At 55.7% G+C, this 11,322-nt stretch overlaps 1 protein-coding gene across 1 annotated transcript; it reads right to left on the bottom strand.

The window, feature by feature from the left end:
- Positions 1-2,074: 2,074 nt before the first annotated feature.
- PTPN7 (protein tyrosine phosphatase, non-receptor type 7) lies at positions 2,075-10,109 on the bottom strand. The gene is made up of 9 exons (XM_010290095.1): positions 9,979-10,109; positions 9,387-9,570; positions 8,846-8,930; positions 8,145-8,221; positions 5,511-5,648; positions 4,532-4,642; positions 3,758-3,915; positions 2,777-2,890; positions 2,075-2,227 (listed from the first exon to the last, which is right to left on the bottom strand). The coding sequence occupies exons 1-9, from the start codon at positions 10,107-10,109 to the stop codon at positions 2,134-2,136; spliced, it is 1,092 nt and encodes a 363-aa protein (XP_010288397.1). The 3' UTR covers positions 2,075-2,133.
- Between the last annotated feature and the right edge of the window lie 1,213 nt (positions 10,110-11,322).

The following is an 11,322-nucleotide window of genomic DNA, read 5'->3' as shown; positions in this document are numbered from 1 at the left end:
ATTTGCAGGCTCTTCAAGTTGCCCTGCCTGATGGCAATGTGGAGAGGAAAGACTTGGGGAGGAGGATGCCATGGCCCAGCTGAACAAAGCCTGTCTCAGACGAGTTCAAAACTTCCATTGGTGGCTTCAGAGACACCATCAAAGGCAACAGTATGACAGAAAATTTACTGAGAAGTAAATGAGTCCTGAGCAATATTTGACCTTCAGGGGGCTCGTGGAGGCTTTGTGGTCTCCCCAAGAGCCTGGACACCAGGCAGGAGCCCTGCAGAGGCCAAGGTGCCTGGCTGGGCAGGCTGTGGCACAAGAAAGGGTTGACCTGGTGGCCAGTACCAGAGGATTGCTCTGCCAAGGTGATCCAGATGCTGTAGGTGGAAGGACATTACTTCAGATCTGGGTTTTTTCTTGCTGCGGGGCCAGGAATTGGGTTTGCTCCTGTGCTGGCAGAGGGTCTCTCACTGTCTGTCACTCTTCCATCCACTCTCTGAGATGTTTCTCCAAAAGGATTTGCTCCTTGCAGTGAGCAGATGCTTCAACACGGCTTTATTGCACGATAGGAAGTGCCCTGTTAAGTACTCTATCTGGAGAGTCTGCAAACACATGAGAACCACTAATAATAATGCTCAGCAATACATGATAATTTCTGTAATATTGGGTATTTTTAGACAGTGGTCTGCCACTGGCTTTTCTACTTATGTCCAGTGAGATTAGGGAGAAGCAGCTGACTTTGGCTCACTATCCGTCCCTGGACAAGGCTGCTTCAGTTGCTCACTTACTGCTTTTATAGAGGGTAAATGGAGAGGGACAGGAGAGGAGCAGTGAGGATGGGATACAGAGGGGAAAACGACACAGGCCTGAAGAACCCCCTCCTGGACTGATGACAAGTCAGGAGAACTGCAGAGTTAAGGATGAAACTTCTCTTTTTATTCAATCATTTCTCCTCCCAAGAGAGCCATAGAGCCTGAACAATGGGCACTAGGGCAAAACCATTGGGCAGCCATTCAACTGCATTTTGGGGACCCTCAGAGCAGTGGAGGGGCATCCATGCAGCCCTGATCTGGGGATGCTCTGGGAGCTGAAGAAAGATCAGACTCAGCAAAGGATTGACCCTTTTTTCCCTGGTTGTCACCCATTGAGCTGGCCACATCAGGGCTTGTGGACACGGGCAGGCACAGACTAGGCAGCCCCAGCCCCTTGTCAGTCCTCCCTGCCCAAGAAGGTGTGCAATGCCCATCACTTAAGGCCATTTTTGAATAGCTTTAAAATATTTTACAGAACATTCCATCTCCATGCTTTATGCCAAAATGTTTCTCCCTCTTCTTCCTTTTTTCTGCCTGAATTTACCAGTGAAAAAAACCCCAATAAACCCCCCATATTATTTTGCTCTGATTTCAGAAAAAAAAAAAAAAAATATGCAAAACCCCCACCCTCGTATAACAAAAGGCAATTAGGAACATGTTGCTTGCAAAATTGCAGATGCATTTAGGAATATCCCCTATTTTAAGGTTGTTGAGAAGGTGTTGGCCAAAGGTGGTGAGGAAAGCAAGCGATGTAACAAAGGCAACCAACTGTGCGCCTTTTGTACTAAATCTTCAAGGTCTATCTTTAGCAAAAAGAGCATCGCGATGCATGTTCAGAGCAAGCCCAGCCCTGCACACAGCACAGCCTCTCCCCATAGATGATACACAGTCATGAAAGAGGCTCTGTTTATTTGCAGGGTAATTGTACCAGATCCACGTCTAATGGGGTAAATATTTCTGGGCAGCTAAAAGGCAAACCGTGCTCCCCCGGCGCTCACCCAGCTTCAATTCCTCCGCACAGATTGCTCTTCTGGTTGAGGGTAAAACGTTGCACGTTTCGAAAGCCAAAGCTTCTTTCCATGGGTGAAATTTGTCTCAAGCCAGCAGCAACGGCCACCTCAAGCATCCACTGAATCCCTCATGTGAACCCCCCAAGCCCTGCTCATGCCCAGGGTCACAAGGCCACAATCCTCATTGTTTGCTTGGCTGTGCTCCTCCAGGGATGCTCATGCTGCTGCTCAGTGGCCCGGGGGCAGCAGGAGGGGTTTTGGCGGAGGTGTCCCCAAGGCTGGTTGAGGAAAGGTCAGAGAAAGGTCAGCCCAGTGGGAGCCCTGTGCTAGTGGTCTCCCGCCTCCGGCAGCTGGGAAGCGTAGAGAGCTAGTGTGTGATGGAGGAACTGGTACTGCTCGCTCGTCTGGATCATCCCGCCTCTGCAAGGGAAAGGCAGGTCCTGCTGACACTTCGCCGAAGCCTACAACCCCTAGTCCCCAGCTCCCTGCTCCTGGGGCACAAATATTCCTGCTTCACCCGCCATATCCAGGTACATCTGAAACAGGCACCAGAACTGCCCAAAGAGTATTTGGGCTCAGAAGCATTGCTGGGCTATTCAAAATACAGATTAGCAACTGATTTGGCTGTAATTTTTACCAGTACTTCTCCTTCAAAAGTGGCAAAATCAAATGTTTCTGAATTTAGTGGATGAGCTGGAAGGAGCAGACCAGCTCCCAGGTTCAGTGCTGCTCTCCTCTCCCTCACATCCTCAGGTCCACAGAGCTCTGATAGCCCTGACAGCAAAACCAGTCTGGCGCTAGGCAATCATTTGCTGTCGCCACATCAGCGTCTTTCAGCAACCCTGTTTCCATCAAAAATTGTTCCCATGCCCCTGCACGATGCCTGTCCCTACATTCCTCCAACATCCTTCCTCCCAGGCTTGGCACCCAGCAGGACCCTCCAAGGAGCAGCCTGCTCTGAGCACCCACCTGTCTATGCGGAGACGACACACGATTCCCAGGATATCCACCTCCCCCTTGTCCTTCAGCTGCTGGCACCCGATCCTTGTAGCAATAAAACAGCCCGTCCGTCCGATGCCTGCGCTGTGGGACAGACACAGCTGTGCTGAACACCAACAACATCCACTGCCTGGACCGTAATCTGTCCAAGCTGGACATATTCCCGGATCAGTTTGCTGCCATTTCTTCCTAGAGGAATTCTGGGGTCGCAGTCCCAGCTGCCAGACCAACTGTCTCAGCCAGGCACCCAAAGCCATGGGCTGGCATCACTCTGCCATGGTAAGAGGGTCTTGCCATGTTGCACAGCCCAGCTGAGGCTGCTCTGGAAGCAAAAAACCCACCTGTGCCCCCTGTCCCTGTGTGGCGCAGGGGTCTCTGCAGCCCCTTCACCTCCCCTCCCAGCTGTGCTTTAACCTCAGGCAACAAGCGGTTTGCTCTGGGGTGGACCAGCCTGTAGCGTCACACGCAGAGTGTGTTGCATAAGGACTATCGGGCACTCTGCTCCACTGTCCCCAAATTCACTTAGCAGTGAGAGAAAATACACAGAGGCCACCTCCTCCAGGAGGACTGCCCTGAAAAACAGCTTCAGAGTTGAGCCACAGGCCATGCTCAGTGGCAGAGGAAGCAGGAGCCTGAGCCATGAATCTGCTGTGGGTCTGGTGGCTGGGCCCCAACCCTGCAGAGCTTTCCTGCTCCCACCTTGCCATCCGCAGACCCAGGTGCAAATCAGATTTCTTTACAGGGCAGTATGTACCATGCTCATGCCACCAGTCTGATGCCAGGACAGAAGTTACTGGTTGAATAACTCTGCTGTGGGGATGCCCTGGGTTTTCTGCACCACAGCAGGACCAGCTCATGAGCATCCACATGTGGGATTTTCCCCTCCAGCATTTGCAGACTGACCACAAGGTGAGGGACACACAGGGTCTTGGGTGAGGGGAAAGCTCTTACCTGCAGTGCACAATGATGGGCCCTGGGATGGCTACAGCCTGCAGAGTCTCTTCCACCTTGGACACCAAGTGCAGCACGGGCTTGGCTGACTCGGGTGTCTGCTGGTCCGGCCAGGAAGGGAAGAGGATGTGTTTGACCTGGCGACATTCACCTTCAAGCTTTTCCAGCACAAAAGAGAAATCAGCATGTGGGAGCACAGACTCACTGGGCTGGGCCAAATGAAGGCATGGAGTCCAGCTCAATCAGAGGCCATGCAACCTGTGCCCATCTCATCTGCTCTCCTCCCAAATCCCTCTTTGAGCCTCTGCCAGACACCAGGAAAGCCCCCTGGTCCAGGGACACTGGGAAGTGTCCCATCCCAGCAGATGAGACCAGATACAGAGTGCCGCAATACTGTCCCCACAGTCCAGGCTAAGCCAGCAAGATCCTTTTGGCTAGTGTCAGCCCGGGATGACTACGGAGATCCCATGGGACAGAGCCCAATGGCATAGTGCAAACAGTAAAGGGCTAGTAGAGAAGCTCTCCCCAGCTCTCCTTTAGCTCTTCTTTACCCCCAGGGCTGGGTCCTGCTCCCCCTCAGCCTCCTTGGGCGGGCAGGAGCTCTGCAGACCCCTCTTCTGGCAGGGGCTCATAAGACCCAGCTCTCCAAGCCATGAACTCTCTGCTCTCCTGTCACATAGTGTTGCTATCCCACTAGAGAGCACAGGGCACTGGTAGGCACTGCCAGGCCCTCTTGAGCTCCCCCTCTGACCCCAGGGTGGAGCTCAAACCCACCTGGATGGAGAGATCCCGGACCACGTACTCCACGCACTCGCTCATGCCCTGCACACAGATGGTGAAGGGACCGTAGGTGCTCTCCTTCTCAGGCCAGTAGTGGACACATTTCTGAAAGAACAAGTCAGTGTTCATGGCTGTGGAGATGCTCAAGGCACCCCATGATGGATGTCTAAGCTATGCTTTGCTCAGTGCTCTTGGGAAGGGGCATCACCTGGGGAGGTGTGGGGGAGTGGGGAAGGTGGATGTGGAGTGGTACAGGAGGGAAGCTAAGGACGGGGTAGATCCCTCTCCCCACATTTGCTCCCCCTGCACCCTGTCCCATGCCCTGCCATATGGCTTTCAGACCCCAGGGCTGCAGGGCTCTCCCCAGCTCCATGGGAGCTGTGCCTGGGCCAGTCCATGTCCTGCCAGAGCCAGGAGGACCCAGACTGCCCCGTGGAGGGCACAGGGATGCTGTGCCAGCTGGGGAGAGAAGGGAGGACTTGGCCAGGAAAGAGAGGATGAGTTCCCCCAGGCTGGTGCTGCTTGGACAGGGAGCCAGGAATCCCAGCCAAGGCACAGGGCGGCCACCATACAGGGCACAGCACTGCCAGCTCCCATCCCTGCCTGGATCCACCAGCTGAGAGCTCCCAGCCCAGGAGGAGATCTGCTAGCGGCTGGAGGGACACTGCTGACCACTGGTTCTGCTCCATCTCCCTAATCCCTTAATCTTATTATCTAGCCAGCAAAGCATGCCCAGAGCACGAGAGGTCACGTGAGGAGACGAAGCTTTGCTGGATGGGGCCAAGGCTGCAGGCCTGGGGCTCTCCTCCTCCAAGTGTGATTGATCAGGGGTACCCTCTGAGAGCAAAGCAGAGAAAGCAAGTGGATGCTCAGACCCCACATTTGGTCTTGCATAACCCTTTGCTGTTGTTATTATTCCATTCCACCCTTTGCTCCTGGCTGGGGTGCTGTGCCTGGGCCGGGACAATGGTACCTCTTTGCGTTCCTGGAGCTTCGTTATCATGATGATGAGGGGTGCCTCCTCCTGCCACACCATCTCCCAGAAGTCAGTCACGGTGTTCAGCATGGGTCCTTGGGTGGCAATGTACTCCCGGGGCCGCCCTGCATAGCCCTGCCAAGCACATGGTCCATCAACAACACTGGAGGGGCCCCTGACATGCAAGGGGAGCCTGTCTCCAGGCCACCCCAGCTCTTGTGGTGCTTGTCTTCCTCTACAGGTGAAAGACTGAGCCGCACAGGCTATTTCCTACTAAACTTACTCTTGAAATGCTGATCAGGAACAACCAGACATCCTCTCCATCCTCCTCGTCCCACAAGCCAGGAGCAAGCCCTTGGAGCAAGCCGTGTGCACCCAAGCTCCTTGCAAGCATCCCCATGTATTGGTGTGACAATAGCCAGCATGATGGACACCTTGGCAGGCCAGAGCTCACCCAGGGAGGGTGCTTCTCACCGAAGGACAAGCAGAAGTCATCGAGCCCTGCTCTGACTGGGAGCTGGGATAATCCCAGCTGCATCCCACCAGTCCTGCCTCCCTGCCAGGCTCAGGAGGGGATGTGGCAGTGCCCAGCAGCAGGAAGGCTGGGTCTGGGACATTTGGAGGGGTGTTTGGCATAGGCCCCTACTCCGCCTCTGCCCCAGGCTCCGTTTCACAGCTCCAAGCATCCTCTGCCTCCACGGTCACTTCCTCCTCCAGTATAAAATTGCCAAGATATAGAAAATCTTGGAGGTGTTCTGAGTCCTGCTCAGCTCCTGCTTCACACAATGGCCTCACGGGCAGTGCTGCTGGCCCAGCAGAGGTGAGCAGGCAGGAGCTGGAGGGCAGGCACAGGCAGACATATGGAAAAGCCTTCTCCCAGGGTCAGTAACTTGTTACTCCAGCTCCCAGCTGGAGATGCAATTTGGCAATACAGCAATGAGGCAGGCACCTGGCTGACAATGCCCTGGGGATGCTGGGGGAGGCACCCACAGTGCACACAGCTTTTGGAAAAGCAAGTGCACAGCACTCTGCAGAGAGCTTTATGGCTTTGTCAAAAGATCTCAGTTAAAAATGCACCCAAATCCTGTGTTTTAATCCACATCGTTCCAGCAATCCTGTTAATGGCTTGCTCCCACGAGAAGATGCACTGGCCCAGCCAAGGGGCAGGAACATTTTCAGGAACATTTTGTATAGCCCTTTTCTCATGCCTCAAGATTATTATTTTTTTTCTAGGAAACATGATATTCCATTCAGAAGGAGACTTGCAGAAAGACCTGGAGGTGTCAGCTGGGAATTTTCCCCTACCTGCTCCTCATGCTAAAAATGTTTCACGGGATATGGAAGGGGTCAGAAGATAATACCAGCTCCACACAGGGATGTGTGGGCACACATGTGCTCAGGTTTGTGCACATATATGTGCACATGTGTGTGAGATAGGGATGGGCAACGTTTGTGCAATTTTGTTAGCACTCATGTGAGAGGACGTCGCATGCTTACGGACACCCTGCTGCATGTGACAGGGTGATGGTGTCACCCGATGTCAAGCTGCATGCTGCCAGGATGCTTCAGGAAGACTACTTTAAAAGTAGTCTTCTGCTGCCCATGTTCAAACCCTCATTTGGACCAGCAAACTTCCCAAGAGTTTTAGGCATGGTGGTCCTATGTCCAAAGTCAGACTTTGACCCTCACTGCAGGATGCTGGCAGCTCACACCGCTGCTGTCTCGTTGGATCACACCCATGATCACCAAAAGAAATGCTACTAAATGCCTTCCAGCTCCAACCTGCACTCTCAGACCACCTTCCAGAGGTCTGTCCATCATACCAGAGGGCACTTTTGTGGGCTAATTTTCTTCCACATTCCCACACTCTCTTTGCTGCCATGCATCCAGAGTGGCTGCAGACTCACCTCTGCTTCCCAGCACCTCGACCTGTCCCAAGGGGAAGGATGCTGGAAGGAGATTAATTGCTCAGAAAGAAGACACAATGTCTTGAGGATGATGTGTGGCTCAGCACAAGTGAGACTGCAGCCTAGAAGGGAGCATTTGCGCAGGAGGATGATTAGCATAAATCAGGCTGCCTGAAGTAACACCCTTGGGTCTGAGGACTTCTCAGTCTCTGGAAAGGGACCCCATCAGGTGTCAAAGATAAGCCATACCCTTCCCTTCATTAGCTTTCTTCTTGGGAAACTGCAACAAGCCCCCTGAGCGGAGCTGAAATTCCTGGATGTGTAAGCGTTGAACAGCACTGGGCTTCAATGCTCTGTTGACATGGCCTGCCTCCTGTGGCCTTGCCAGACAACAGGCTAGTTCATGGAGAAGCCGTTGTGAGGGAGCTCATATGAGTGCGCGACTCGCCCACGCAGCAGGAGCTGAGAGCAGTCACCTCACGAGACTTTGCCACCAAAGGGACGGTGTGTCTGCCCCGCACGGTCGGAGCCGCACCTCTGCAGCTCACAAAGGGGTAGCAGGTTCAGACAGCTGCCCCAGGGCAGACAGTGGGTGACAGTGCGCCGGCATGCGGGTCCCAGCGTGACACCTGCAGCACTGAAGAGTTTGCAGCCCAATGCCTCTGGAGCCATGGGCTGCAGGATTTGGGAGACCACCCACTCCCCAACCAGGCAGGACACTCACTGTGATGTAGTTGGCATTTATGTAGCTGTCTTCCTCCTGGTTCCCTGCCCTCCTGAGACAGACCCGGCTCTCAGGATCTGAAAGACACAGCAGGCATTACCCCAGGGACAGTCCTGCAGCTCCATGCCATGCTCAGAGCTGTCTGCACTCTCCCTCGGGCCCCTTCTTGCCCCACTTCACCCTCGCTGCCATGGCAGGGTACAGCCAGCTGTGCCCAAACCTGTCTGTACTGCAGTGAGCATGTGGGGTAACTCACCCGCCAGGCAATAACCCCCCAGGGCCTTCCCAGTGCCTGACTAGGGCCTAAACGAGTGCCCCGGTAACGTTCTCAGCCTTTACAGCCCTAGCGACATGCCCTTGGTGCAAGGCCCCATGGTGGCAGGGAGCAACCCGGGCTGGGCCGTCATGTGCTGCACACCCTGGGGATACGCTCCAAGGAGCAGCTCCCCACGTAGCACCCCATAACACAGTGTGCACCCCTGCCTCACGGCACCCAGCTCTGGCAACATGGGGAGCAGGAGCACGCACGGCAGGAACACCAAGATCGCCCAGGAGCTCCCGCCCCGGTGCCAGGGCTGCTCTGGGTCGCCCCTCTCCCATGCGCACACAGCCATGAGTGCGTGCACACCCTCCCCGTCCCCCCTTTTCTGCACATGGCACCTGGGCAAATGTGAGGCAACGGGAGATGTAGTGGCACATACTGGGAAGGATAGTTTTGTATCTGTCCTTGGAGGCACGTCCAGGGATTTCCAGCTCCTCCGGACTGACGAAGTTGGGTGGGATTTTCTGCAGAGGGAGAGAACAACTATGAGGAAACCCCCACTGCTGCTGTTTGTGTCCCCTCGTCGTGGCAGAGCTGGTCTGCCAGGCAATGAGAGGCTGACCCAGGGACCTAGTAGCATCAGCAGAGATGTCAGCTCCTGGGATCAGCCCTGTCCTTACCCCAGATGTGGTGGGACACCTTCCAGAGAGGCCACCCTGGGAGAAGAGCTTGGCATGGGAGTGCAGGACAGGCTTTCCAGGGATGCAAAGGGGACTTGTGTGCACCAGGGAGCAGGCAGCCAGAGGATACCCAGGGCACCCCTCACCCCTGTTTTCCCACATCGCCTTCCCTGCCACTGGTGCTGTGGGGCACAACTGGCTCGGAGCCTCCCTCAGAGATGTCCACCCCTGCCAGTCACCCCCACTGTCAGCCCCTGCTATCCCTCATGTGAGGAGGGAGAGGGGAGGGGAGCGTCACACCGAAAACTCCTCCTGGAGCTGTGTCAGGCTCTGGGCACGTTGCTGGAGCTCCTCTCTCCTCAGCACATGGCTGGATGTCCTCAGGAACTTCAGTGTGACATCCCGTGGTGTGCAGACAGGCTGGATGGGCTCCACACTCCCCAGTGAGCTCATGTCCAGCATCAACGACACATTGGAGCCCCTCCTGTGAGACAAAGGGGTCCCTGGCTGACCCTCTGCTACCCCGGGACAGGAGGGCAGCCCATCTCACCGTATCATCAGTTAAAACCACCCCACACCGAGCAAAAGCCAGGCAGGGGATAACAGAGGTTGAAGAAAGGGGCCAGGTAGAGATCCCAGAAGACAGGGGGAGTTGAGGGCAACTAACCAGTCATTTGGCTAGATTTGGCCAGGGCTGTGTTGAGTGGGTCAGGGCTGCTCAGACCTGGCATCTGCACGAGTCAGCAGGCAGTGGGCTGGCAGAGCTGGGCCAGGGCAAAGAAGTTTGAGGGAGCCCAAGGCTTGGGGATGAACAGTGCCGTGGGTACCCACTGTCTGGGCTGAGACAGGCGGCACAGGGTTTGGGCTGCAGGTGCCGTCCAGCCACACTCACCTCTCCTGAAGACGCACATGCTTCTTGGCAGAGGCACTGGTCTTATCCATCTTGTCCATGTCTGCCCCAGCTGCCCGGGCTGTCAGGCTGCTGTTATGAACCCTGGAGCACATCAAGCAGGCTTGTACCATGCTGTGGCAGCCACGAAGCCCTTGTCCTGAAGCACAGGGAGTGGGCACAGGGAGCCCTCAGCTCCCAGAGAATCAAGGAGCCATTGGAGGAGGAGTGGCTGGAAAAGGAAAAGCAGATATGAGAGATACCATGAGGCTGGATGGACCCCCTGATGGATGGTCCGTAAGCAAGGGACAGCCACTGCATCCAGGCAAGTGGCACTGGGAGAGCTCCCAGCATGTTCACCCTCCAGGATGCCTGCAGCACTGCAGCTCACGCAGGCACCCACTGGTGATCCTGGGCACGGCACCAATGGCTGTCTGCTTGCACTGAGCAGAGGACGCCCATGCCCTGTGTTGGCAGAACATGGTCTGATTTTGGGGCACCCCAAGATGCTCTCCATCTCCATGGGAAGCACATGCTGCCATGTGTTTCCATTCCTTCCCCAGCATATCTGTTTCGGCCTGGGGACATGATGGGGAGGAGAGAGAGCTGGGACTTGCATGAGCACAGCAGCATGATTCAGCAGTGAGATGAGGTGGGCTATAGGGACCACAGGGAGCCTGGGCAGCTCTGTGGTTGGGAGACACAGGGCCAGGCACCCTCAACAGCCTTGCAGCTCTGGCAAGGGAGACCCTGGGACAGCCTCCTCTGTCCCACAGGTCTCAGCAACTGTCAAGAGGAAACTGCTTTATCTGGGTGGTTGAGCAAGAGGCGATGGGGTAGCCCAGCCAGAGCAGGGTGCCTGGACTCCACTGCCACCAGCCCTAGGACAGCCCCTGGGACAGATGTGGGTGATGCTGGTTCACCTCTGGGCAGAGATCCTCATGGTGCAGCCACACCCTGGGATAGTGAGGCTCCTTCTTGCCCTCAGCTCCCTCCATGAGGAGGCGGACCCAAAGGGACTGGGGATGCTGCGAAGATGGAGCTCTTGGTGGGCAAAGAGTGGGATTCCAGGGACCCCATCAGCTCAGGGAGGTCCTCCAGAGAGAGAACTGGGTCCATGCTGTGGCCATGCCATTTGGGAATGTGGCTGGGGCAGGAGCCATTCTCCATGACTCCCTGCTGCCCAGCAGCATTTCTGGGGTTGGCAATGCCACTGCTGCCATGCACACCATCCCCCATGCAGGGTGCCCTGGGGGGGCCGTGTTGGCGGGGTGTCCCCTGGCCAGGCAGGGTAAGAGCGGCTGCTCCCCAGGAGCTGCAGCACCAGGGGAGATCCAGGGCAGAGGC

Source organism: Phaethon lepturus, unplaced genomic scaffold, assembly GCF_000687285.1.
Source record: "Phaethon lepturus isolate BGI_N335 unplaced genomic scaffold, ASM68728v1 scaffold31676, whole genome shotgun sequence".
NCBI lineage: Eukaryota > Metazoa > Chordata > Aves > Phaethontiformes > Phaethontidae > Phaethon > Phaethon lepturus.
Note: the sequence above shows the minus strand (reverse complement) of the source record. Positions and strands in the feature narration are given on the sequence as shown.

Bases quoted from the DNA above. Each gene is read 5' to 3' on its own strand.
- PTPN7 (XM_010290095.1), bottom strand. From the start codon at position 10,109: ATGGTACAAGCCTGCTTGATGTGCTCCAGGGTTCATAACAGCAGCCTG. The intron at 8,222-8,845 runs GTATGTGCCACT...TGTGTCTTTCAG, and splicing joins ATACAAAACTATCCTTCCCA to ATCCTGAGAGCCGGGTCTGT. The intron at 3,916-4,531 runs GTGGGTTTGAGC...GTGCTGGAAAAG, and splicing joins TCCGGGATCTCTCCATCCAG to CTTGAAGGTGAATGTCGCCA.